Source organism: Bos indicus x Bos taurus, chromosome 11, assembly GCF_003369695.1.
Source record: "Bos indicus x Bos taurus breed Angus x Brahman F1 hybrid chromosome 11, Bos_hybrid_MaternalHap_v2.0, whole genome shotgun sequence".
Lineage (NCBI taxonomy): Eukaryota > Metazoa > Chordata > Mammalia > Artiodactyla > Bovidae > Bos > Bos indicus x Bos taurus.
Genome location: NC_040086.1, coordinates 29501571 through 29528967, shown reverse-complemented (window position 1 = coordinate 29528967; position 27397 = coordinate 29501571). Strand labels below are relative to the sequence as shown.

General features: G+C 41.2%; 2 protein-coding genes across 2 annotated transcripts in view; both read right to left on the bottom strand.

Moving 5' to 3' along the window:
- MSH2 (mutS homolog 2) overlaps nucleotides 1-962 on the bottom strand; it is an 80158-nt gene extending 79196 nt beyond the window's left edge. The window contains exon 1 of the mRNA XM_027555197.1: nucleotides 674-962. Within this exon, the coding sequence (XP_027410998.1) occupies nucleotides 674-884 (211 nt within the window). The 5' untranslated portion in view covers nucleotides 885-962. The remainder of the gene's footprint in view (nucleotides 1-673) is intronic.
- Nucleotides 963-12297: 11335 nt separating this feature from the next.
- On the bottom strand, nucleotides 12298-22914 carry EPCAM (epithelial cell adhesion molecule). Its single transcript, XM_027555196.1, has 9 exons — nucleotides 22695-22914; nucleotides 20167-20274; nucleotides 19648-19888; nucleotides 18745-18810; nucleotides 17647-17710; nucleotides 16385-16486; nucleotides 15334-15534; nucleotides 13458-13502; nucleotides 12298-12766 (listed from the first exon to the last, which is right to left on the bottom strand). Exons 1-9 carry the CDS (start codon nucleotides 22768-22770, stop codon nucleotides 12725-12727), a joined length of 945 nt encoding a protein of 314 aa, XP_027410997.1. The 5' UTR covers nucleotides 22771-22914; the 3' UTR covers nucleotides 12298-12724.
- Between the last annotated feature and the right edge of the window lie 4483 nt (nucleotides 22915-27397).

Sequence of the window (27397 nt, the reverse complement as noted above, 5' to 3'; positions counted from 1 at the left end):
AATGGGGGTGGGTTACTGAGGGCGCTGAATTCCGAGCGGAGTCACAGACATCCAAGACTAACTCAAGGACACACAGCTGGTAAAAGGAGGGGCTAAGACTTGAATCCAGGCAATCTGGCTCCAGAGTTCAAGGTCCCGACCACCAATACTGCCTAGCAACTGTAGACACTATAAGTCCCTGCGCTGAACAGCGATATAAATCACGTTCGGCCAACAGGTAAAAACACGTTGGTGACATAAAACGGTCTCCCTAAATCCTTTCTATTCTAAATTTCAATCCTGGACTGGCATTTGTGATAACGAGGATTGGCAGCGTTTGTGATGAGATCCACAGCGCCAAGGCGGGGGCTGAGAAGCAGACACCCACGCAGACTGCAAAAAAAAAAAAAAAATAGAACAATGTGTTCAAACGCCTCGCATGAAGCCAGGCACACAGCGATCGCTATTAGTTCTGATCCGGGGCAACTGCCGAGGGGCAGACTTAGGGCGGAGGCAGGGCAGGGGGCGGGTGGCGCCCCTCTGGGCCAGGCAGGGACCGGAGCACGCGCAGTGCCCCCACGAAACACCAGCGTCCCCGCCCCCGGGCCTCTCGGCCCGACACCCTACCACTTCCTGAGAGGAGCCACTCTGCGGGGTTCCCCCCGACCCGAGCCCGCGCCATCCCAGCCCTCACCTGCCGGCCCCATATACTTGACCACCCCCTGGGTCTTGAACACTTCGCGGGCGGCCAGCAGTGCGTCCTCCCGGTGCGCGGTGTAGAAGTCACCCCGGTCAAAAAGGCGCACTGTGGTGGTCGGCTTCTCCGGCATGCCTTGGAAGAAGCGCACAAAGCCGACCTCGGCCGCGCTATCCAGCTGCAGGGTGTCCTTCGGCTGCACCGCCATTTCGAAACCTCTTCACCAGCCGCCCGAGAGAACTGCACGACCCCGCACCCACCAAGATGTTTCCCGCCTCCCCTCCCTCGCCCCCCAAGCGCGTCCGGCCTCTGCGGAGATACCCAATCAACATCCAGCACTGCGACTCTGTGGGTGGGAGTGCGCCCCGACAGCCAATCATAATCGGACGCGGCCCAGCTTCCCGCGCACGCTGGCGACTCTGTATAATGCGCATGCGTGAGCCTAGGTCGCGCGCCGACCCTGGCAGACGCCCATCGTTGAAAGGGTTAGGTCTCCGGGTTTTCTGGGCTGCACAGGCGTGGGCACCAGGTGGAGGAATAGCTAGATTAAGAGGTCAGATGGGAGGTTCCGGCTGGTTTTGAGTTTATTATGTACCCGTAAGCACAAGAGTGAAATCAAAAAGAAACTTGAAAGCAAGGAAAAACTAGCCTTCCTATCACAGTATTTTTTTTAACCTATGCCCCTCTCCTTCCAGCTGCCTCCGTTTTCTTTTTTAAGCAAACTCCATCCTAGCCAAGACTTCACTCCCTGATTGATTGATTCATTCAAAAACAGAAAACTTGCTATGCTCCAGACATAGGATCTGAGGATTAGTAAAGATAAGAGAAAAATCACAGTCTTTGTTGAGCTTATATTCTAATGAATGTATTCAGATAATATACTAAGTAAACATAGTAGGGTTTCCCTGGCTGCCCAGTGGTAAAAGAATCCGCCTGGTGATGTAGGAGACGTTGGTTCGATCCGTGGGTGGGGAAGATCTCTTGGACAAGGAAATGGAAACCCACTCTGATATTCTTGCTTGGGAAATCCAGTGACAGAGGATCCATGGGGTCGTAAAAGAGTTGCACACGATTTAGCAACTAAAACAGCAGCAAACTTATAGTAAATAAACTGTTAGAAGTAAGTGTTTAGGTATAAAGGACAGGGTGGGGAGGGTTGGAATTTTTTTTTTTTTTTTTTTTACTATTGAGCAAAGACTTGAAGGAAGGAGGTCAGGATACATCCTGCACAGTTACCTGCCTAACACAAGGTATTGCACTCTCCTGTTTGATCACCCTTCCCCCCATGAAATCTGTCCCAAACCCTGTTTCAAAGGTGCATAATTACCCCCAGGGGCTTTTCGAAGTTGTTCCTGGGCCCCACCCCCACCTAATGGGTTGGAATTTCTGAAGGTGGGTTATTGGGCTCTTTTAAGAAAGCTCCCTGGAAATTCTTGAGTCAGCTCGGTTTAGAAACCACTGACCTAAATGTTAAAATTCAAATAGTTTCAGAAGTAGAGAAAGTTTGAGCTATCAGACTGCTGACTACATCTCCTACTAGTGTTCCCTCCTTTCACACCAGCTCTTCCAGCTGCAGTAATAAATTTCCCCTTACCTTTCAATACCTAACACAAACTTGTCCCTCTGCTCTGGAATGGTCCTTCCCTGCCCTTTGTGTAGCAAACTACTGGTCATTCTTCAGTGCCCAGACCTGAAAGAAGCCCATTCCCTCCAGGTGTAATTAGTTGAGTTATCTTCTGAAGTACCATCTTATTCATCAGTTCAGTTCAGTCCCTCAGTCGTGTCTGACTCTGCGACCCAATGGACTGCAGCACACCAGGCTTCCCTGTCCATCACCAACTCCCAGAGGTTGCTCAAACTCATGTCCATCCAGTTGGTGATGCCATCCAACCATCTCATCTGTCGTCCCCTCTCCTCCTGCCTTCAATCTTTCCCTTACTCATATTCATACCCATATTATATTTGCTACATTGTTTTAGAAATATCTGTTTCTCTTACCAAACACTTGGAAAGAACACAGGTGAGTATTATATTTATTTAATGATAAAGGCCAATGTTATCAGCATTTTATTAACTTTTATTTTTACGTTTTAATTTTTGCAACTCTAAGCATTAAGAACTATTGTTATTCTTATTTTACAATGAGGAAACTGAAACTAGGAAATGTGAGGTAGCTTACCCCAAAATCCAGAACTAATAGTAAGTGATTGAACTAGAGTTCAGGCTCCAGATTCTGTAAGTTTAACTATCTGTGTGCCAGAGAGCCTGGCACATATGAGGAACACAGGAAATGTCTGTAAATGAATGAACTGTGTATCACAACAACCACTCCTTTTTGATAACCTTAGCCTAAGTGCCATCCATCTCTCCCCTTTCCCCATACACATTATAAATAGTGAGTGCAGAGGAAGGCAACACGATAATAATAACACCAAGGGTGATGTCAGGATTAAATGAAATAGCTTTGTAAATATTTTATGTTTTTTTTAAAAGCCTTTATACTCATCTCACATGCTAGTAAAGTAATGCTCAAAATTCTCCAAGCCAGGCTTCAGCAATATGTGAACCGTGAACTTCCTGTTTTCAAGCTGGTTTTAGAAAAGGCAGAAGAACCAGAGATCAAATTGCCAACATCCGCTGGATCATGGAAAAAGCAAGAGAGTTCCAGAAAAGCATCTATTTCTGCTTTATTGACTATGCCAAAGCCTTTGACTGTGTGGGTCACAATAAACTGTGGAAAATTCTGAAAGAGACGGGAATACCAGACCACCTGACCTGCCTCTTGAGAAATCTGTGTGCAGGTCAAGAAGCAACAGTTAGAACTGGACATGGAACAACAGACTGGTTCCAAATAGGAAAAGGAGTTCGTCAAGGCTGTATATTGTCACCCTGTTTATTTAACTTCTATGCAGAGTACATCATGAGAAACGCTGGGCTGGAAAAACACAAGCTGGAATCAAGATTGCCGGAGAAATATCAATAACCTCAGATGTGCAGATGACACCACCCTTATGGCAGAAAGTGAAGAGGAACTCAAAAGCCGCTTGATGAAAGTGAAAGTGGAGAGTGAAAAAGTTGGCTTAAAGCTCAACATTCAGAAAATGAAGATCATGGCATCCAGTCCCATCACTTCATGGGAAATAGATGGGGAAACAGTGGAAACTGTCAGACTTTTTCTGGACTCCAAAATCACTACAGATGGTGACTGCAGCCATGAAATTAAAAGACGCTTACTCCTTGGAAGGAAAGTTATGACCAACCTAGACAGCATATTCAAAAGCAGAGACATTACTTTGCCAACAAAGGTTCATCTAGTCAAGGCTATGGTTTTTCCTGTGGTCATGTATGGATGTGAGAGTTGGACTGTGAAGAAGGCTGAGTGCCGAAGAATTGATGCTTTTGAACTGTGGTGTTGGAGAAGGCTCTTGAGAGTCCCTTGGACTGCAAGGAGATCCAACCAGTCCATTCTGAAGGAGATCAGCCCTGGGATTTCTTTGGAAGGAATGATGCTAAAGCTGAAACTCCAGTACTTTGGCCACCTCATGCAAAGAGTTGAGTCATTGGAAAAGACTCTGATGCTGGGAGGGATTGGGGGCAGGAGGAGAAGGGGACGACAGAGGATGAGATGGCTGGATGGCATCACTGACTCGATGGACGTGAGTCTGAGTGAACTCCAGGAGTTGGTGATGTACAGGGAGGCCTGGCGTGCTGCGATTCATGGGGTCGAAAAGAGTTGGACGCGACTGAGCGACTGATCTGATCTGATCTGATACTGTTTATCATCACGTTTCCCCCCACCCAGACTATGTCTTTCACTTATTCATTGAATTAGGTATTTGTTTATCAGTTGAGGGCTTCCCTTGTAGCTCAGTCAGTAAAGAATCTGCCTGCAGTGCAGGAGACTGGGGTTCGATCCCTGGGTTGGGAAGATCTCCTAGAGAAGGAAATAGCAACCCATTCCAGTATCTTTGCCTGGAAAATCTCACGGACAGAGGAGCCTGGTGGGCTGCAGTCCATGGGGTCGCAAAGAATTGGGCACGACTGAGCGACTGACACTTACTTACTTACTGGTTGACTTTAATGGGCATAAAGTCTAGAAATTCATCTACAAGGCTATCAGCCTTGGCAGAGGATGATAACCTTTCACCAGACTTTAAAGATAGGTAATGATTTCAGAGACTCTTTGTATCCAGACTAATAACAATGACCCAGAGGACTTTTTTCCCTCCCAATGTCTGCAAGAAGAAGGACCTTTAAATTACCCTGCCTAGAGACAAGCTTGAAGTAAAACATTGAAATGTGTTTGTAATCAATTTGCCTAATAAGTTGTGTTTTTTTCGTTTTGGTTTGTTGGGGTTTTTTGGTTTTTTATGGCATGCCACGTGGCTTTAGGGATTTCAGTTACCTGCTGCTGCTAAGTCACTTCAGTCGTGTCCGACTCTGTGCGACCCCATAGACGGCAGCCCACCAGGCTCCCCCATCCCTGGGATTCTCCAGGCAAGAACACAAGAGTGGGTTGCCATTTCCTTCTCCAGTGCATGAAAGTGAAAAGTGAAAGTGAAGTTGCTCAGTCATGTAGGACTTTTATCGACCCCATGGACTGCAGCCCACCAGGCTCCTCCATCCATGGCGTTCTCCAGGCAAGAGTACCGGAGTGGGGTGCCATTGCCTTCTTCGTCAGTTACCTGACCAGGGACTAAACCCCAGGCCATGGCAGTGAAAGCCCAGAGTTCTAACCATTAGGCCACCAGTAAACTCTCTAAGAGGTTGTTTTAACAGTATCTTTTCTTTAAAGCCATGTGCACAGATTAAATATTTATGATAATTTTGAAAAGTGAAAGTATCTTTTCTTTAAAGCCATGTGCACAGATTAAATATTTATGATAATTTTGAAAAGTGAAAGTCGCTCAGTGATGTCCTACTCTTTGCAACCCCATGGGTTATACAGTCCATGGAATTCTCCAGGCCAGAATACTAGAGTGAGTAGCCTTTCCCTTCTCCAGGGGATCTTCCTGACCCAGGAATTGAACCGGGTCTCCAGCACTGCAGGCCGATTCTTTACCATCTGAGCTGTGAGGGAAGTTGATAATTTTGAAAGTTATGTGAAGTAGTGCATCTTACAGAAATTTTATATATTTTCTAGCCCCACTTAGGAAACTATTAGTTTCTGAAAATAACAGATGAGGGATTTTGCAAAAGTATAGCTGGAAGACATCATATGCTTGATAGGGTGCAGTACTGGTGGCTTAGAGGGTAAAGAATCTGCCTGTAATGCAGGAGACCTGGATTTGATGCCTGGGTTGAGAAGATCCCCTGGAGAAGGAAATGGCAACCTACTCCAGTATTTTTGCCTGGAAAATTCCATGGATAGAGGAGCCGGCAGGGTACAGTCCATGGGGTCACAAAGTGTCAGACATGACTAAGCAACTAACATACACAATAAAACCATTACCCCCAAATGGTTTTTACTTTTCTCATATTTATCAAATTTATAACTATTACTTATTTATAATCAGAATAAGTGTTGGGCAAAAAAGCACATACACCTAACAAAGAGGCTCTTCAAAGAAGTAATAAGATTTTTAAACAACCAAAAACAGAGAAATGTTTTGATGTGAATTATTTTGATGTGAGTAAATTTTGATGTGTTTAATTTAATCTTAAAAGTAAATTATTGTCAGTTCAGTTTTCTATGATAGTATGCCCATGAGAAATTCAACACCAATTTTGCCACCACTCTAGTTTCTAAAATTTTTATAATTTGGTTGTATTATCCCATTATTAAAAAGAGACAGTAAGTGAAGTGCTGTCAACTAAGTCACTGCAATTTCAGAGAAAGGAGGATTTAAAAGGGCCCTTGGAGCTGAGTAAGACATCTTTTTCTTTTTTAAACAGCTTTATGAAAACATAATTTACATACTGCACAATTCATTTGAAGTATATAACTCAATGAAAGTATTAGTCACTCAGTTGTGTTCGACTCTTTGCAACTCCATGGACTATAGCCCTTGAGGCTCCTCTGTCCATGGAATTCTCAAGGCAAGAGTACTAGAGTGGGTCGTCATTCCCTTCTCCAGGGGATCATCCTGACCCAGGAATTGAACCAGGGTCTCCTGCATTGCAGGCAGATTCTTTATCATCCAAGCCACCAGGGAACCCCTGCCCTGGTGGCTCAGTGATTTGGGGTTTACTAACAGGGTTGTATAACCATAACTGGACTTCCCGGGTGGTGCTAGTAGTAAAGAACCCGCCTGCCAATGCAGGAGACACAGGAAATGCAGGTTCAATCCCTGGGTAGGAAAGATCCCTTGGAGGAGGGCATGGCAGCCTACTCCAGGATTCTTGTCTGGAGAACTCCATAGACAGAGGAGCCGGATGGGCTATAGTCCATAGGGTCACAAAGAGTCGGACACAACTGAAGCAACTTAGCACACAGGCAGGCATAACCATAATTACAATCTAATTTTAGAATATTTTGTCCCTCCAAAAAGGAACTGCACACCAATTAGCAGTCACTCCCTATTCCCCTTCCTAGCTCCTGGCAACCACAGATCAACTTTCTGTCCCTATAATTTTACCTTTTCTGGGCATTGCATGTAAATGGAATCATACAGACAGGATGTTTAGTGACTGGCTCCTTTCACTAAGCATAATGTTTGAAGTTCATTCACATCTTATGTGTCACTCCTTTTTATTACCAAATAATATATCATTGTATGACTACACCACATTTTTTTCTATTTATTTATCAGTCAGTGGACATTTGGATTGTTTCCACATTTTGGCCATCACAAATAATGCTGCTATGAATGTTCGTTTATAAGTTCTTATGTGAACATATGTCCGTTTTTATTTCTATTGGATATATACCTAGAAGTGGGATTGCTGGATCACACCTTTTAATGTATGTTTAATTGCAGTCCTCATGGTAAACTATAACCCGTATGTTTAACCTGCTATGTTTAACATCTTGAGGAATTGCAAAACTGTTTTCCAAAATGCCTGAAACATTTTACATTCTCTTCAGCAATGTATAAGGGTTCTAACTTTACCACATCCTCACCACACTTGTTCCTGTCTTTTTGATTCTAGCCATCCTAGTGGGTATGAATGGTATCTTATTGTGATTTGATTTTCATTTCCTTAATGACTAATGATATTGAGCATCTTTTCATGTGCTCTGTATCTTCTTCTGAGAAAATATTTGGAAATTATATATATGACAAAGGATTTGTATCCAGAATATATAGAGAAATCTTACATCTCAATAATAGATACATAACCCAATGTAAATGTAGGCAAAGAATCTGAAGAAGTCTATTTTTCAGAAAGCTCTTTGGTTGGTTGATATAGGCAACAGAGACTCTGTGGTTTGAAAACACAATGTACTATTTCTATTTAAGAAGCTTGATAAAAAAAAGGAAAAGAGATAGGAATGGCAGCTTCAGGGTTAGTGGGAATTGTTAGCAGGCGGGGGCATGTTTTAGGATGATCGGAAATAACAAATTATGTTGTATCTACAGAATGTGTTGTGTTTATTGAGGAGGGAAAACTTTCTCTTTACTCTCAAGTTCAGTGACTGGGAGAATGTGAGTTTGTGTTAAACTAACAATAGATTAACGGGGGAAAAGGCTAGACAGATTAATGGGGGAAAAGGCACACTTTTTATTAATATATACATGCACAGCAGTTCACAGAAATGCAAATATCAAAGAATCGGTTGTATATATATATCCTCAAGGTCTTATATATTAACAAAGGAGAGAGGATTTGTCCTTCCAGAGATGATACATTTTCAGGAAGTAACCATGAAATATATGGGAGAACTAATGGAGGATAGGGCTACTGTAGTAGGGTCTGGTTATGCAAACTCATCTCAGTGTCAACTCTCCATCTCTGGTTCAAAGGATGATTCAAGGGGAAGCACCTTCACAAAGGGAAATTTATGCCCTGATTTCAGGCAGATAAGAGGTGGGTGAAGAATTTTTTCTGCATCTGTTGATTGTCATTTGCCTTTGGCAAAAAGAACCCTTACACCAAAGTGGCATATTTAGGGGTAGCATATCCTAACCTCCTTTGTGTTGAAAGAAGTAGAAAGAGCAGAGGCTAAAGTGCTAAGAAAGCCGTCATGAAAGGGGATCTTAAGCTGGGCCTTGACTAAGTAGAGGATACTGCAGATGTAAGAAACAACATAAGACTGTGGTACACCCGAAACTTAGGTAACATTGTACATCAGCTATACCTCAATTTTAAAAAAAAGAAAGAAAAGATATGGTCAAGCCCAAGAAAAGTATAAAAGGACCTGGGAACAGGAACGTTTGAGGAATGGAAAGAAAAATTTTGCATATAGCAAAGTTGGATATATTGGAGTATAATGGGAAATAAAATATATTTTGACTGTGTTGTTCTGGGATAATACACAGGAAAGACTGGGAATGAAGAGAGCTTGGTATTAAGTAAAATTACATCTAGGCAAGTGGTAAAGTTGTGGAATGGAGACAAAGGAGGAACCAAGGGAGGCCAGGCAGAGTGACCATAGCTAGAGGACTGGATGCCATTCAGGGACCACTCCTGTGTATGCCATTGGTCTCACCCCACCACTGCCCATGAGAGTCTTCTCAACTGTTCTCCCTTTTTGTCACAAGATCTCAAGTCCTAGGTAGGGATGCCTGTGCCCTAGATGCTCAGGGCAGAGGGAACATCACTGCTCTTAAACTTCTGCAGAGGGAGGTGAAGAATTGGCTCCCACCAATACCATACACAGCAGAATTCTCCCCAAATGGAAGAGGGGATGGGATGCTGGGCAGCCAAAAGGGGAAGGATCACCCAGTGCAGGTCCAGACTGGAGGAGGAAGGGGTAGAAAAATGCTGTGATCAACTTTAGGCAAATCGTTATGGGAGCAATTTAGCATTTGGGCTAGAGAAGGAATAGATTGGGCAAAGTGTGTGTGTGTTAGTCACTCAGTCATGTCCGACTCTTTGTGACCCCACGGATTGGGGCCTGATAGGCTCCTCCATCTATGTGATTTTCCAGACAAGCATACTGGAGTGGGTTGCCATTCCATTCTCCAGGGGTATATTCCTGATCCAGGGATCAAATCTGGGTCTCCCACATTGCAGGCAGACTCTTTACCATCTGAGCAACTGATCTGGGCTAGAGAGGGAATAGACTGGTGGCAAAGAGATCAGTATAAATGTGTTAAGGGAAGGCAGATTGGAGGTAGACTTATTCCCGAGGGAGAATCTCAGGGACTGATGACCAAAACGATGGAGAAGGTAAGAGAAAAAAGAATTTAGGACTTGTTACATGGTCACAATGTCACTAGCTGATTCTGAGGATTTAAGTGATGGACAAAGTTTCCGGAGGAAGGTGATGAGGTCATTGGGCGCTCCAAGTGGCACTAGTGGAAAAGAATCTGCCTGCCAACGCAGGTGATACAAGAGACCTGGGATCCATCCCTGAGTCGGGAAGATCCCCTGGAGAAGGAAATGGCAACCCATTCCAGCATTCTTGCCCGGGAAATCCCATGGACAGAGGAGCCTAGTGGGCTACAGTCCATGGGGTTGCAAAAGAATTGGACACGACTTAGCAACTACACCTCAATTCACCCTTTGTGCCTGCTCTGAAGCTTTGTCAGAAGAGGGCGCCAGAGCAACACTGCAAGAGGAAAGGGTATTGTTTCCCTTGTGGCACCAGCCACTTCCCCCCAGTGCCCAGCTGTGGCAGCACCCAGGGATTCTACAGCCCTGGGCAGCTGATGGCAGCTTCCCTGAGCACTGCCCCCCCACCCCAACTGTAAAAAAACAGCTTTGTACAGTGCCTTAGGTGTCAGATCTTTCCCTTAGCACCCTAGAACAGGGGTCAACAAACTTCCGTAAAGGGCCAGAGTAGTGAGGCTTTACTTCCCATTAGGTCTGCTGCTGCTGCTGCTAAGTCGCTTCAGTCGTGTCCGATTCTGTGCGACCCCATAGACGGCAGCCCAACAGGCTCCTCTGTGCCTGGGATTCTCCAGGCAAGAACACAAGTGGGTTGCCATTTCCTTCTCCAATGCATGAAAGTGCAAAGTCAAAATGAAGTCGCTCAGTCATGTCCGACTCTGTGCGACCCCGTGGACTGCAGCCTACCAGACTCCTCCGTCCATGGGATTTTCCAGGCAAGAGTACTGGAGTGGGGTGCCATTGCCTTTTCCTCCCATTAGGTCAGTCTGTCACAATTAGCTGCCCTTGTAGTGAAAAACAGCCACACTCAACACATGAACGAGTGAGTGTAGCAGTGCTCCAGTAAGACTTTGTGGACACTGAAATTTTTATCCCGTGTAATATTTTGCACTATTTTACATATACTGAAATACCCTATTTTTTTTCAACTGGTTAAAAATGCAAAAACCATTCTAGCTCCCAGTTTTGAAAACAGGTGGTAGACCAGGCTGCAGGCTGTAGTTTGATGACTGCTATTCTTGAGGGCAAATTTTCCCAGTAAATCCCTAGAGATTTTCGACAAGTTCTGCCCGTGCAGCACCACAGGAACTTCTCTGCTCTTCATCGAGCCACAGGTCTCTTCATCAGCCCTCTCCCAGGTCTGAACTCCAGCCCAGGGTGTATACAGTTTCTTTGGGTGCTGTCTCAGGCCTAGGGTAATGGCTATTTTCATATTTGTCTATTTGTCTTTAAAGTTCTCATTACTTTCGAGGACTGATTTTTGTTGCTGCATAACAAATTATGACAAATTTAAGTCCTCTTCTGAGCTCATTTGTTGAGAATTCACTTCCATGGTTGAGTGACTGGGCCCTCGGTTGCCCAGCCATTTCCTGATAGGTGACTCTCTCCAAAACATGGTAGTCTGCTTTACAGTTAACAAGAGAGTACATCTATTTCCGCTTTTTGTCTCCTACTTTAAGGCACTCTTTTGTAATCTCCCTTTTGAGTCAAGTGAAGAGGGATCATAATTGCATCTGGAAAATCCCTTCGCTTATGCCATGTAACTGAATCTCAGGAGTCATCACCTTATCATATTCACAGATTCTGCCCACACTCTAAGGGAAGGAATTATATAGAGCATATATATCATGGGTAAGAAATCTTAGGGGCCATCCTAGAATTCTGCCTACTACGGAAGGGATAAAAATCATAAGTAAATACTTAAATACAGCTTTTAAAATTTTCTTTAACATTCTTTTCACAGTATTTTTTAAAGTTTCTTATCAAAAGCAAAATATTTCAGGATACTTTAACTTCATATAAAATGTGTTTGTACCATAATAATTCAGTTGAAAAACTGGTGCTTCTAATACAACCACCCATGGAATTCACGTTCCACAACACTGTCCATCAATTCAGCCTTAAGGTATTAGTCTGCCAAAATGCCACTTTGTCTGAAATAGAATCTTAGATGGATTCAGAATAAAATTGCTTGTTTTTTCTTTGTAGAAGTTATACATTACGTTATTAATTTTATATTGAGTATACATGATTATCTGGAGGAGGAAATGGCAACCCACTTAGCACGCACACATACGTGATTATAAGGGCTCATGCAAATTCTAATTTGTAGCTAGCATTCAGAGCATTTCTTAACCTATTATCTTATGTGTATACTATGAAATTTGATTCAATGTGATTCAAAAGTTAGGAAACTTTTTTAATGTTTATTTCATAGTTCATAAAAAAAGTTTATATGTACAAGAGTCAAAGTAAATAGGAAAGCAGCTATTTAATGACAAATGGACAAGCCAGTAGTCATTTCAGACTACTGTGGAAGCATATTTAATGCGTGCCCTTCAATGTTAGGCATAAGTAATTCAAACTATCAGTCCAAATTCTGGGTTTTAGATCTGTTATCGATAGGACACTTGTAGTCAAATTTTAAGATTGGTAAAGTCAATTTCAAACTGTTTATATTTTGAGTACAGGTTTAACTAGTACAAACATATGATGTTAACTAACAACACAACAGTGGTCTTCAAAGATCTTCTCTTCGCCCCATGCGTATGTTTATAATCTGAGTCTGTTTACTAATTTCCCTTATTGTAGTTATTCTTCAAACTAGTGTTATGCATTGAGTTCCCTATGCATCTCACCCATCTCCTTTATCTGAAATAGAGGGGAAAAGAGAAAAAAAATTTAAATAATTTTTCAATTTTTTGTTCATTCTGAAAATAGCTTAAAAAACAAAAAGCAAGAAAATTCTCTTCCACATTTATGACATTTAAATTTTTTTTTAAAGTGTATTACAAGGAAATATACATTGAATACATGATCCAAATTGCTTTTTAGTGATAAGATGGCCAGTGACAGAAGTAGAAGGTAAGCTAAATATTTAAGGAAGAACCATTTTCTATTATCAGTCTTTTTTATGGGTGAGGGAATTGAAGTTTAAAATTAAATGATTTTTGTCTCAGGTTGCAAAATTAATTGTAGACAGAACCAAGACAAGGTAATGACAACTACTCCAGATGGCAAACATCTTGCTGTGTGGCAAGCATGGGACTGACACTTTACACAGATTACTCTATTTTATCCTTACAAAGGGTCTGTACTATCATCCCTATCTTACAGATAAAGGAAACATGGAGGCTTAAAGGAAGTTAAACAACTCACCCAGCTATTAAGTGGTCAGAACTCAATATAATCTGGTCTGTACTGTGAGACTCTCCCTAAGATCCTAAGGTCTACACTGTAAAGGGACTCCAGTGTAGTTGAGATCCATTCGTGTCTGGAAGGTATAGTGATTATGAGGAATAAGAGATTAAACAAGGGCCTTTTAATTAAATAACCCACTTACCTCAGCTTTCTCATACTTTGTCATGCTTTTCTTTCTGGAAACAACCTAAGTGGAAGAAAAATGATTACTATTTGAGGACTGCTACCCAAACAAAAAATTAGTCTAAATTGACATACATACTTTTAATGAACACAATTCTGATCTGAACAAATTTAATTTTAAAATCCATACTGTTTTTAAAAGCATCAAGAAAACAATGAACAATCTTCAGTGAAATTTAACAGCCTAGTGTTCATTCTTCCACATCTTGTTCCACCCTAGTAAGAATATAACATGTATGCATGTAAGTTTTGGGGGTCTAAAAATGGGATCATGCAACATAATTTCCCTCTTTACACAGCCTGCATCCGCATCACAGGAATTCTTCCAGATCGAAAGCTATGGGTAGAACTCTTTCTCTTTAGTAGCCGTTTTATTCCACAGCATGGATGCCCCGGAGCTGACTTGTCCATTCTCCGCTGGACGTACACTCAGGCTGTGTCCAGATTCATCCTTACTAGCAACACAACACGTGACCTTGACCGTGCTTCCTTATTACTTGTGCTTTTATTTCTGTAGGACAATTAGATTCCTATGATCAACCTTTCATGTATTTATTTGCCGTCTGGAATTCCTTTTCTGTAAGTTGTCTGCTGCTGCTGCTAATTCGCGTCAGTCGTGTCCAACTCTGTGCAACCCCATAGACAGCAGCCCACCAGGCCCGCCCATCCCTGGGATTCTCCAGACAAGAACACTGGAGTGGGTTGCCATTTCCTTCTCCAATGCATGAAAGTGAAAAGTCTACTCACACCTATTACCATTTCTTTCTTTAGTTTCATCAGTTTGTAAGAACTCTTTATATATTATGCATAATAACTTGTTTTATTCATAGTGAATATTTTTCCTGAGCCTATCATTGATACACACATATATACACATATATATATATATTTTTTCACTTTACAGCATCTCTGCCATACAAAATACTTAATTTCAATGAAGTCAAATATATGACTTCCTTCATGGACTCCAGATTTCCCACCTTACTTGGTTTCTTTTACTACAAGGTTGTACAAACATTTCATAAATTAATTTTGAGACTTATTTTACTCTTTAACATTTTGAACTATAACCCATCCAGAATTTGTGTTTGAACACGGGTGAACTGGCCCATTCCTTTCGTGCTGCTGTGCTTCAGAAGGTGCTATTCACACACAGCTGAGCAATGTGGCCAGCTCTGGTGGGGTGAAATAGGAATCCATCTTTTGTTTTCTTCCAGATGGATAGCAAAAAAATATAAGCTGCCGTACACCCTCAAATCTATGTCTTTATTCTGTCACGTTGGTAAGATTTCCTTACGTATCTACAACAAACCCTGCTTCTCAGGTGGTATGGTCTTCTTCTGAAGCACTGCTAAGTTCAATTTACTACTCTTTTATTTAAACTGTGGCTTCATGTTTATCTCTTTTAACTCTTTTTTATGCTAACATTGTGTTTCAGTGTTAACATGTGTTCACAATGTGTTCAAAAAAATGCAGTTTCATCTCACTGAGTGGTTTGGAAATTCAGATTATTTTGCACTTAACCTGGCAAGAGTGTTAAATCGTACTCCTGTGTGCAGTGAGGACAACTAAAGGACACTGGCTACTCAATGGCAACATAACCAACCTGTGAAGTGCTCAGCTACAAGCTTTTCTCAGATCAGCATCCTTTCTTCATAAGGCTGACTATTTTACAAAAAGGGGCCAGAAATGCAATAGATTCATTCAGCATAAAGGAGTACAACAAATGAAGATTTTGTTCACTTATTTTGGAACATGGTCGGGGCTCTTTCATATTATCACTATTTCTTGAAAGAAAAGATCCTTAAATGAAATTTCACTTGTTCCAAACTCACCAGCACAATGATTCCAGCAATAATTGCTACTACCACAACCACAATGACGGCAATAATACCAGCTTGTAGACCCTGCATTGAAAATTCAGGTGGTTTTTCATCAACATAGTAAATTGAAGTTCGACCAGGATCCAGATCCAGTAGTTCCCCATTTACTCTCAGGTCCATCCTTTTGGAATGGAACAAGGATTCATCTTTAACCTATATTGAGGAGAAAAGCAATTTAAAATAGTTAAGAAAAACCCACCACAGCCATGAATTATGTGCCAATTATGTACCAAAAGAACTGCTGCCAAGAATCTTTATGGTTTTGGTGATAACAGTCTTATCCATTGAAATAAAAAAAAAAAAAAAAAAAACCTTTATGACAGGAAATTTCCAAACATATATAAAAGTAAAAATTATAGTATAATTAGGTCCATATACCTATTACTCAGGTTCAATAATATAAACACAGGGCCAATCTTATCTATTCTTCCTTCTCTCCCAACCCCCTAGCCTCCCCTTGGCCTGGGTACTTTTTTGGTTTTTTTGGCTACACTGCACAATTTGTGAGATCTTAGTTCCATGACCAGAGATTGAACTTGGGCCCTTGGCAGTGAAAGCACAGAGTCCTAATCACTGGATAGCCAGGTAATTCCCTAGCCTGGTTATTTTGAAGTGAATCCCAAATTTCATCAGAAAATAGCTCACTTTAGTATATTAAACACACAATTTAATCCCACCAGTTAAACAGCAATTTTTACAGAGTCTCTTGTTCATAGAAATTATAGTAGGGAAGACTAGACTCACAAGCTAAATAACTGCCAAGGAGGTAACAAGAATCATAAGAGAGAAAATATTCTAGGCATAACAATTTGATAAAAAGGCATAAATATACGAACAAGTAAAAAAGTATATAAGAAAGGCGCATGTGAACGAAAAGGAGGACAAAGTTAATTGCCACATGAGAACCACTGGAGAATATTTATTCATATGGCTGATCTAAAAGTAGAGAAATAGATGAAAGACATTTCTAAAACAGAGATAAAATAAGCAAGATTATACTCACATCTTTTTCAAAATAATAAGCCACATCAGCAATATCCACATCATTCTGAGTTTTCTGAGAAGAATTTTGTACCAGATCAATAGTGATAACATCGTTCTCATACTGGGGTGGGAGTGGGGGGGGAGGGGAAGGGAGTAAAAAATAGAAATTAATATTACTATAACAAAAACTGTATGAAAATCAATCAGAATATTCAATGTTTGATTGTCTGTAACCTGCATGTGCTGGTATTTCTTGTCATTAATGGATAATTTGGTTTATCATTAACAATAACATCAAAATCTTTGGAAAGTTACATCAATCCAAGGGATAGAAAAAATAGCAATGCAAACAAAGATAATTATAGTTTTTTTTTCAAAAGAGAATTTTCTTTTCCGGAAAAGATTTTGAACAAGATATTAAAGTACCTCATTTACTAAAATGCTAAAGAAATGCAATCCAAAACCATTTACCATGTTCTGCTTTTAGGAAGGAAAAAAGCATATCCCTACCAAAAAGTCTTTTAAAAAATGATGTCAATTTTTTGCCTTGAAAGAATTCCATCACACTATCTGAGCATTTTTCACGCAGAGTTGAAAGAGTTAAGGAAGGGCTAACTGGTTAAAGACTAGCTCCTGAAACCAAAGACAATAGGACTAAGTAGCATCCTAAAGTAAGTAGTCAATCCTAAAGCAACCAGTCAGTCCTAAAGGAAATAAACCCTGAATATTCATCGGAAGGACTGATGCTGAAGCTGAAGCTCCAATACTTTGGCCGCTTGATGTGAAGAGCGACTCACTGGAGAAGACCCTGATGCTGGGAAAGATTGAGGGCAGGAGGAGAAGGGGGTGACAGAGGATGAGATGGTTGGATGGCATCACTGACTCAGCAGACATGAGTGTGAGCAGACTCCAGTCAATAATGAAGGACAGGGAAGCCTGGCCTGCTGTAGTCCATGGGGTCGCAGAGTCAGACACAACTGAGCAACTGAACAACAACAAAAGTAAATATTGCCAAAAACAACCAGAGAGAGAGATTTTCCAAGGTAAAAAGACTGGCATGTGCTGGGGAAACTAAGAGACACTACCTTTTCTGTAAGGGTAAACTGAGGTTTTTCAAGAGTATGGAGGGAAAGCAATAACAGGGGATTCTTTAGATTAAGAGCCCAGGGCTTACAGTGTTATTCAAATACAGTTCAACCACTATCAAAAATCATACCCAAACCAAACTGTCCAACCAACTCTCTGTTAAAGCCGATCTGCTTCAAAAAAAAAAAAACTTACCAGAATATTTGTGATATATTTTGGATCCAGTTGATAACGATTTGTGATTACGTCCTTGAGTGCACTGTAAATAGAAAAAAAATGAAGCCATTTTGCAACTATCATCAAAATAATTCATATTCCAAAAATAATAATTCATATTGATGCAAAAACTGTTGAGTTCTAGTTTTAATAGAAATAGGACATTTACTCAGTATCCAAGTACCTGCCCACAGATTATATTAATTACAAAGAGAAAAGTGGTATCCACAGTGGAGAAACCTGGTGGACCCCGACCACAGTTAACATCACTAGTGAAGGCACGAGCTGACCTTGTGTGCCTCCCAGTGTGAAGTACTGAGAGGGACACAAGGTCATTGTTAGTAGTTTTTTTGTCAAAAATGCATTACTTGTATTTAATTATGAGGAAACATGAGACCAATCCAAAATTGAAGGACAGTCTATAAAATAATTTGGCCATACTCTTCAAAAATATCAATGTCATGGTTTATAATTTAAATATTAATTAAAATTTTCAATTTTACTGGGAAGACAAAGAAAGGCCAAAGCAGTGTTCCATATATAAAGAGACCAACAGTCATAACAACTAAATGCATGATCACAGATTGGGTTCTGTGTTAGAGGGGAAAAATTTGCCACAAAAAATATTGGGAAAACTGGAACAATGTGGTTTAATGTTAAATTTCCTGAATTTGATAACTGTACAGTGATTATGTAAGAGAATGCCTTCTTTTTTTCTAGGAAAAGATACACTATAGTATTTAGGGATCAGGATGCATGTTATCTAGAATTTGCTCTCAAATGGTTCTGCAGAAATAATATTTATACATGCTCAGATAGATAACAGAAAGTACACACACACACATGCATACTCATATAAAACATGGCAAAATCTTCACTGGTGAATCTAAGCAAAGGTTACTGTATAAGAATCTGTACAATTCTTGTACCTCTATCTTTTAAAGTTAAAAAATATTATTTATATTATCCTATTTTTCAGAAATATAAAAAAGTAATGAGACTTTAATTTATCTAATGGTATAAGATGGAAGATTTGAGTGTCAACTGTACAAATATAATGCATTTAATAGCACTTACGACTGCAAACTTTGAAGATCATAAGGTTTTTCCCTTGTTTTGTGTTTTAGTTCAATGATGATCCAGCTATAAAGAAACAGTATTGATTAAATATAACAACTCTGCCTTTTATATTATTTTCTTAATAAGCTAATGGCAAAATTCCCACATGGAATTACAAGGAAATTAACAGAAAAAGGATCTATACTATAGATATGCCCTTCATTTCTTCCTTGGCCCTCAGACATTGTTTATAAAGAACTCAGCCATTCTAACATAGACCTTCTGGCCACCACAGTCAAGATCACATAAAGCCAAGGCTTAGCTGGTCATGGTGGGCCACATTCAAGTGAAAAGAAAAAAGGCACTGAGAGAAAAAGCAAAGTGGCCACAGGCCTCCAGAAGACAGAAGTGGAGAGTGCCTGCCTTGGCTGTGATAACTTTCTTCTCAGTCTCTTCCAATAAAATCTTTTTGGCTTAAACTAGCTGGAGTGTGTTTCCATTCCTCTTCATTATATAATCCCTAAAACAACCATATCTCACTTTAAAATACAATAAATAAGCAAATATATGAGTAGCTTAAATTGTTCATGTACACTGAACACCAATCCAACTTAAAATACTGAACAGTGTTAAGTAAAAATATATAAGCAAAAGGAAAAACATTTGAAAATAAGATATAATACATTGCTAGTAAATTCACAGATCTCTGGAAGGTTATGGCATGTGACATCAATTCTACAGAAGTAAACTGAGTAACTAGGGGGTTGAGATGGGATAGGATTGAGATGAGACTGTCACTGTCCACTCTTTTTTCTCTTTTGAATTCTAAATCACAAAATCACGTTACATATTCAAAAGTACATTTAATTAAATGAATTCAAAAAGCATGAAAACAAGTAATATAGAGGCAGCCCAACTCACTAGGTCCTCACTGGCTCAGAGCAGGAGATTTCACTGTCCTTATCGGTTCTTCTGACCCCAGCAGTGTTCACACACCAGCACGTGGAGGTGCCGTTGCACTGCTTGGCTTTGAAGAGCCCCTTGTCGTCACACTCGGGGTCATAGAGCCCGTCATTATTCTGGATGGCGCCCTCTGGTTTCCCTCTTCTCCCGGACTTTGAGTGATTCATTTCTGCCTTCATCACCAAGCATTTAGTAGCCACTGAAAGGAAAGTGTCATTCCAAACTGAAAAATAACTGCAGTTTTGTGTTTAAAGAAAAAATTTAATTCACTCCAAATTCCCAGGGCCAAAGATTATTACAGATTTTACAAGTTTTCATGTTCACTTTCTAAATCATAAGAAACTTCAAAGATGAGATAATGTTGACAAAATAGCATGATTCAGATTTGAGCCAATTAAACACTTCCAACTCAAGACATATCAATTAAAGAAGTATAAATCAAATAAAACTTAAAGGCAATGAGGATATTCTACTCACATTTTGTGCAAATGACGGAATGCTGTGTACCAACTGAAGTACACTGGCACTGACCGAGTGCGTTCACAGAGCAGTTTGTGGTCAGTTTGTAGTTTTCACACACACATCCTGGTGAGGGGAAAATCCACTTTAAAAATGAGGATGCAACTATCAACTCTGATGTTGAATCAGCTAAATTATGTTTTGACAATAATCCCCAAGTTACGGGACACACAGCCTTAAAGAGTGGTCCTTAATGTTTAACTTTTCAGCTACAATTGAAGTGGCTGACACAATGCTAAATAGGCAGTCTAATTTGCATACTCTCCTACTTATCTTTTTTAAACCAAGAATAAACCCTCCAAACACCAGATTCAGCTTTGCCTTCATGATACTCCCAGACTCAGCTTCTTCCCTCCTGTCCTGCTAAACACTCGCCTGCCGGTCATGACTCTTCCTCAAAATCAACAACACACTACTATATATAAAATAATAAGGACCTACTGTATAGCACAGGAACTCTACTCAGTATTTTTTAATAACCTATATGGGAAAAGAATTTGAAAAAATGGATATATGTACCTGTATAACTGAACCACTTTGCTCTATACCTGAAACTAGTATGTTATAAATCAACTAGATCCCAATATAAAATAAAAATCAAGTTTAAAATGCCAATTCTAGGATCTGTGAATAACTCACATTACTTCCCTCTTCCCACCCTTTAATTAATAAGAGATACTTCTTCTGAGACTTAATGGAAACATACTCAATCCCTGGACAATTTTGTGTCTTGGAAAAATTTAATTTTCAATTGAATTGGGAGGTACCTCTTTTCTAACTGAATTAAATCCTAGTACCTGATTTTGAAAGTGCTATTAAGCAGCCCATCCTGCATATTGATGTCAGTTTAATATTTATATTTTTGACCATCTCAAAAGCTTATTTTAACTTCAAACTGACAAGTCCATTTCTTTTATTAGTCTAGATAAGAGAGTGCAAGATTATAAACAAACACTAACTTTAACAGGCTGAAGAACTGATATACTGAAACTTCATATCTCAAGTTGTCTTTAATTTTTCCCTATTTAATCAATATGAACCACCTATATAATCTGTTCATCACTAAACTCAGTATTAGGGTCACAAAAAGAAAGTCTAGTGGCTGTCCTCAAGGAATTAAAAATCTTACACTGCATTATGCTATATACCTGCTCAGAGAACAAAGTTATGCCTAAACACCGTGAAATTTTAAAGTGACAATCAGGCACACACTTTCTGAACATACTCCTACAGCAGCTGTTATCACTTTAAAGCAATTTGTTTTGGTCCTGCCTCAGGGCATGCGGAAACAGTCCCCCAACCAGAGGTCCTACCCAGCGCCTCCGGTAGTGGAAGCATTGAGTCTTAATCGCTGGACCGCCAGGGATTCCCACTTTAAAGCAATTTAAAATTAAGTATTTAGCCTCAGACCGAACTTGAAATAACATGAGTTGATTAAACTGCATTATTCTGAAAGTGTAATGAATTAGGCCGAACCCTGTTGGTGAGACTATAAAAATAAAAGCCTTTCCAGAAATCTGGTTAAACGACACCTCACTGCTAGCCACCACCTTACAAATAAATCAAGAGATGGCGGCCAAGATGTTTATTCCAGAGTAAGAAAACCTGGAATCAAATTACACGTCCAAGTTTAGGATAATGATGCAACCTTTCCGGCTACAGATTGTTTTATATCATTTAAATCGTGTTTTTCAAGACTAAAGGAAAGGGAAAACTGAATACAATGTGGGGAGTGAGGACGGAGGGGATCAATACCTAAAACAATGTGTTTAGGTTTAGGGTAATATTTAGAGCAAAGCCTGAAAGAAAAATATATCTATTAATTACAGGATTCTTTTAAAATGGTGGCATTATTGTTTTAACTCTTAACGATTACCGATATGGCTGGATTTCCTACAATAAACTTGGCATTACTTATATAATCCTTAAAGAGAAAATATCCATACACCGGGTAGTCAAGGCCCAGGAGGACGCCCCGTCCCCCGCCTCTCCGCACAGGTGCATAGCGGCCCCAGAGGCCTCGGCTGCAGTCACCGGCCCCCGCCTGAGACACATCCGGGGCCCGCCGCAGGTGCCCGGGGAGGGGCGGGGCCGAAGGTCGCCGTCGCAGAGTCCCCTCCCGGCCCGGGCAGGTTTCCGCCTCGACAAAACCTCAAGAGCGAAGGGGCCGGAGGAGGTGGGCGCGCCGAGGCAGCGGCGAACGGGGCCGCTCAGTTCCCTACCGGACCCTCCGCCCCTGCCCTAGGCCATTTTCCCAGAGAGGCGAGCAGAGCCCCAAGCGAGGCTGCTCCCTCCCGCCGCGAGTGTGGGCGCCTTCCTGCCACCTCCCACCCTCAGGGGGCCTGGGCAGCCCCGCGCCGTCCATCTCCAGGCGGGAAACCGCGGCCCCTTCCCCGCAGTCTACATCTAGGGCACCGAGGACCGCCACCACCACCGCCCCCGCCCCGCCCCCCCGGTCCTCCTATCCCCACGACTCCGCTCCTTACCTTCCTGGTCTGCGGCCACCGCCGCCGTCGCCGCGGCGACCAGGAGCCCGAAAGCGAGGACCTGGGGGGGCGCCATGCTGCGCGCGACGAGGACCAGGGCGCTAGAGCGCGAGGGCGCCAGGCAGGTCGAGGGCTGCAGCGAGGACGAGCGGACAGAGTAGGTCGTCGCAAGCCCACTGGCCGGCCGGACGGCGTGAGGCGTGGGACGCGCGGGTCCGCGTCAAGAGGACTGAAGCGAGGCGTTCGGGGATCAGACGACGGTGCTAGCTGGCCGACGGACTGCGCGATTTGGGCGCGCGGTAGAGCGGAGCAGACCTGCTTGACCTGGCGGCCCCGCCCCCGGCCCCGCCCCGGTCTCTGCCCGCGGCGGCTCACCTCTGCAGGCCGGTTCTCCGCGTAGTCACCGCCGGGGGGCGGGGGCAGGGAACAGGATCCCCTCCCCTCCCCCACCCGGGACGCGGCCGTTGGGATATCACCCTCTTCCCAGGTGTGCGCCCGGTCCGCCGGGTCCCCGCCGCCTCCAGGTGCCTCCTCCCGCGGCGGCCGGTGAGGTGGGAAGGGCGGGACCCTGGAGAAAGTTGGAAAATACCGACACTTCTTTTTCACCAGTGAGAGCACCGCTCTGAAACCTCGAAGAAATGGGGTCTGGAGGAAAGAGTGAGGGGGCAGGGAGGTGGAAGGTGGACGGTGAAACGGAATACAAAGAGAGGCGGGAGAACCGTCCCAACCTCCGTAAAAAACAGACCTCTGACTTTACCTGGCGGTTTAATTTTATAGGCCTGTGAAACGAAAAAAAGAAAAACAAATCTCTCTAGCTCTCAGGATGACAAACTTTTGTTTCTTATAATTATTCTCAATGTCTTTTCCATTTCTTATAAGCCTTTTTTAGTATTTGAAGGTTTAAGAGAAGGTGTTCCCATAGAGAGGAATGCTGGAAACTGAATTTATCTGGGTTGATTAATATTAGAGAACAATGCTAGTAAGTACTGCAAAAATATAGAGAAGTAGAAACAAAGGACAATTATTTCAGCGCAAATGAATTCAAATTACAAGCTGTTGTTACACTCAAAATAATTGTGACGTGAAACTTTTCATAACTATTAAAGTATTAAGTGTATTTAATGTTATTTTTGTTAGCTGCAATATCATTATGACCTATTTTTAAGTCTTTTTTCCAGCTTAAATTATCAAAGAGTTCAAAAGAGGAAAAGTGAAAAGGCAATTTAAAGATTCAGCTAATTTTGATTAATTTTTACAAATATATATAAAATCATGGATTATGCTTTTATTGAGCAATAATTTAAGTGTGTTGTGAACCTGGTGGGCTACACTCCTTAGGGTCACAAAAGAGTTGGACAAGGCTTAGGGACTAAACAACTCTCCTGACTCTCCTAATGTAAATAATTACATTGTTGAAGTAAATACTAATATAATGTGAATTTTACTGGGACATTAAGTTATTTAGTTATTTGATTATTGACATCTTAAGGAAATCCTATCAGTGTTTTAAATCTGAAAATCTGGACTAGACCTGAGTTCTGGAACTTTGTGATCTTTTCAAAAATTTCTTCAAATGAAAAGACTGTTACTATCAAATCAGGAACAACTATCAACCAGATTTTTGTTATCTTCTGCATTTGGGCTGTTTCAGGAAGTTACATACCTCCAGCCCCCAAACTACACATGCTTTTCCCAAGAATAACTGGTTATTGTGGCTTTGTTTGCAAAATACTCCATTGCCAAGTCCGAATCTGTTATCTACCTAATCCAGAAAAATCAAATCTTTTAAAAGCTTGACAGCTCTTTATTAAACGTTCGTTTCATTAAAGTGAATTGAGTAAACATGACTATTAAATAAATGACAAAATACCACAGTAATCTGACTTGTAGTATATGAATATACATCCAAGATATTGTTTCTTTTTATGGCTCTTAACTCATTCTCAATTTGTCACTGCTCAAAATTGCTCTCATTTTATACTTTGTGAATCTTTTGTAGGTTCAGTATTTAAGAACGTTTCTTTATAGTTTCATACACAAGTATACTCTTTAAATTGTTTTTAAGTTTTACAGGTGTTGCTTTTTAATTTTCACAGTAGTCAGTTTGATATCTAATATTTGACTAAGAAAAATACGACTTAAAATTTGTATCTAAACTTTTCTGACAAAATTCACAGTCCATCAATTAAGAATCCAATTGAAAAACCAATGTCAAAGAAAAGGATGGATAGAAAAAGAAACTGATTAAGAAAGATATAATGGGTAGTGTAAAATATTGCTGTCATAGGGATTTAGGTTGTGACTTTCCCTTGAAATCAAAAAGATAATGTTAAATATAGTTTTGGAGAAAAGTTAGTATCCTGTTCTTTAAAAAAAAAGAGTGCCGTTTAAGAAAATTACTCATTTTATATTCAATATTCTATAGTACAGTTTCTTCACAGAGATTTTAGAGTGTGTGTGTGTGTAAAATTTAATGAAACCTAAAATGGGATGAATGTTTTCCTTGTAGATGGCTAATGCAGGGGTCACCAAGCTCCAGGATCTCATGCCTGGTGATCTAAGGTGGAGCTGATGTAATAATAATGGGAATAAAGTGCACAATAAATGTAACGCACTTGAATCATTGCGAAACTACACCCCCACCCCTGTCGGTGGAAAAGTTTTCTTTCATGAAACCAGTGTCTGGTGCCAAAGAGGCTGGGGACTGCTGAACTAGAGGAAAGTGTAATGTGTAGATACTTGCTATAAAGGGCTATTAATTCTTAAAATTTTAGTTATTTCATGAGCAATACATTAGTAGAAAGCAAAAATACATGACATAGAGTGAAGAATGAACACTCTTTCTGACCACTCTTCAGCAAATCCCTCTCTCTCCTAGATAATACTCATTAACAGTCTGGTAGTCATACAACTGAACACAGCAATTCATACAACTGTATTCTTCATACATTACTTCTCACATATACTAAAGAACCTGGTTTCATAGAATGTACTCTGCAGAATAGAGGATATTACTTAGTTTGGTTTAGGTTTATAAAAATTGTATAATTCAGAGTCCACCTTAATACATATACATAATTATTTGTGTATAATTTTGATCAAGCATCACTATATTTGTCATTTAAAAAGTTGACTTTGTCTCCAAAGCAGAACGCTTGACCCCTAGTCATAAAGCCCTTTCCATATCTTTCTATCCTTGAAATCATTTTATAAAATATAAAACACTACATAATAAGTACTAAGAAGGCAATGGCACCCCACTCCAGTACTCTTGCCTGGAAAATCCCATGGACGGAGGAGCCTGGTGGGCTGCAGTCCATGGGGTCGGACACGACTGAGTGACTTCACTTTCACTTTTCCTTTCATGCATTGGAGAAGGAAATGGCAACCCACTCCAGTGTTCTTGCCTGGAGAATCCCAGGGACAGAGGAGCCTGATGGGCTGCCATCTGTGGGGTCGCACAGAGTCGGACACAACTGAAGCGACTTAGCAGCAGCAGCAGCACACTATTTAGTGGGCTATCCAGGTGGAGCAGTGGTAAAGAATCTGTCTGCCAATGCAGAAGACAACGGTTTGAGCCTTGGGCCTGGAAGATACCCTGGAGAAGGAAATAGCAACCCACTCCAGTATTCTTGTCTGGGAAATCCTGTGGACAGAGGAGCCTGGCTGGCTACAGCCCAGGGGGTCGCAAAGAGTTGGACGTGACTGATTATAAATGCTCGCTATTGAGTACATTAATATGTAGATGCTTATCAAGTGGTGTGTGACTTCGGCCAGGAATTCACTGGCTGTCCAGTGTTTATGACTCCATGCTTCCATTGCAGAGGGCACGGGTTCAATCCCTGGTCGGAGAACTAAGATTCCACAAGCTGCATGGCACAGCCAAAAAATATAAAGTACAATGAAATAAAATACAATCTCTGCTCCCTCCAAAGGAAATCCCAACTCTGACTTTTTCTAGCATAAATTAGTTTGCCTAGTCTAGCACGCAAGGCCAGTTTTATGGACATGCAACCTGCACAGTCACATAGGACCCCATGGTTACTTAGAAGGGCCCTACGCTTGGTATAGTGCTCTACCATAACAGTCTTGAAATTCTTAATATTTTAATAAGGCATCCATATTTTCATTTTATACTGGACCCTGGAAGTTATATAGCCAAGACAATGTGAGAAATAGGGTAGTAAAATGACAGACATGAGGGCTCAAGGAAAGATCTTACAAATGTGAAGGATAATACAACATGTTTATGTGGTGATGGAAATGATCTAGAAGAAGGGAAGATCGGTGAAGCAGAGGAGATGAGAAATTAACTGGAGGATGGACAACGTTGAGAAATGAAGAGAGGAGGACGGAACCCAGAGTGGAGGGTGAGCCCTTGAGACCAGCAGGGACAGGTTTCCTACCATAACAGAAGCAGCAGCAGATGCTAATGAGGTGATGGAAAATGAAACAGTTCTGACACTTTTATGTTATCAAAGAGGTATGAAATGAGGTCACCAGCTGCAAGAAGAGTGTGAGGATGAGGAAATATGAGTTATTTTTTTTAATATTCATTTATTTAGTTGGGTCAGGCTTCAGTTGCAGCACAGCAGATCTTTGATCTTCCTTGTGGCATGCAGGATCTGCATGTGGGATCTAGTTCCCTGACCAGGGATCCAACTTGACCCCTCTGCATTGGGAGTGTGGAGTCTCAGCCACTG

Excerpts from the sequence above, each read along its gene's own strand:
- EPCAM (XM_027555196.1), bottom strand. The coding sequence starts at position 22,770 with ATGGCGCCCCCCCAGGTCCTCGCTTTCGGGCTCCTGGTCGCCGCGGCG. Across the intron at positions 19,889-20,166 it reads TTCCGTCATTTGCACAAAAT|TGGCTACTAAATGCTTGGTG; the intron begins GTGAGTAGAATA and ends CTTTCCTTTCAG. Across the intron at positions 13,503-15,333 it reads TTGCTGGAATCATTGTGCTG|GTTGTTTCCAGAAAGAAAAG; the intron begins GTGAGTTTGGAA and ends TCTTCCACTTAG.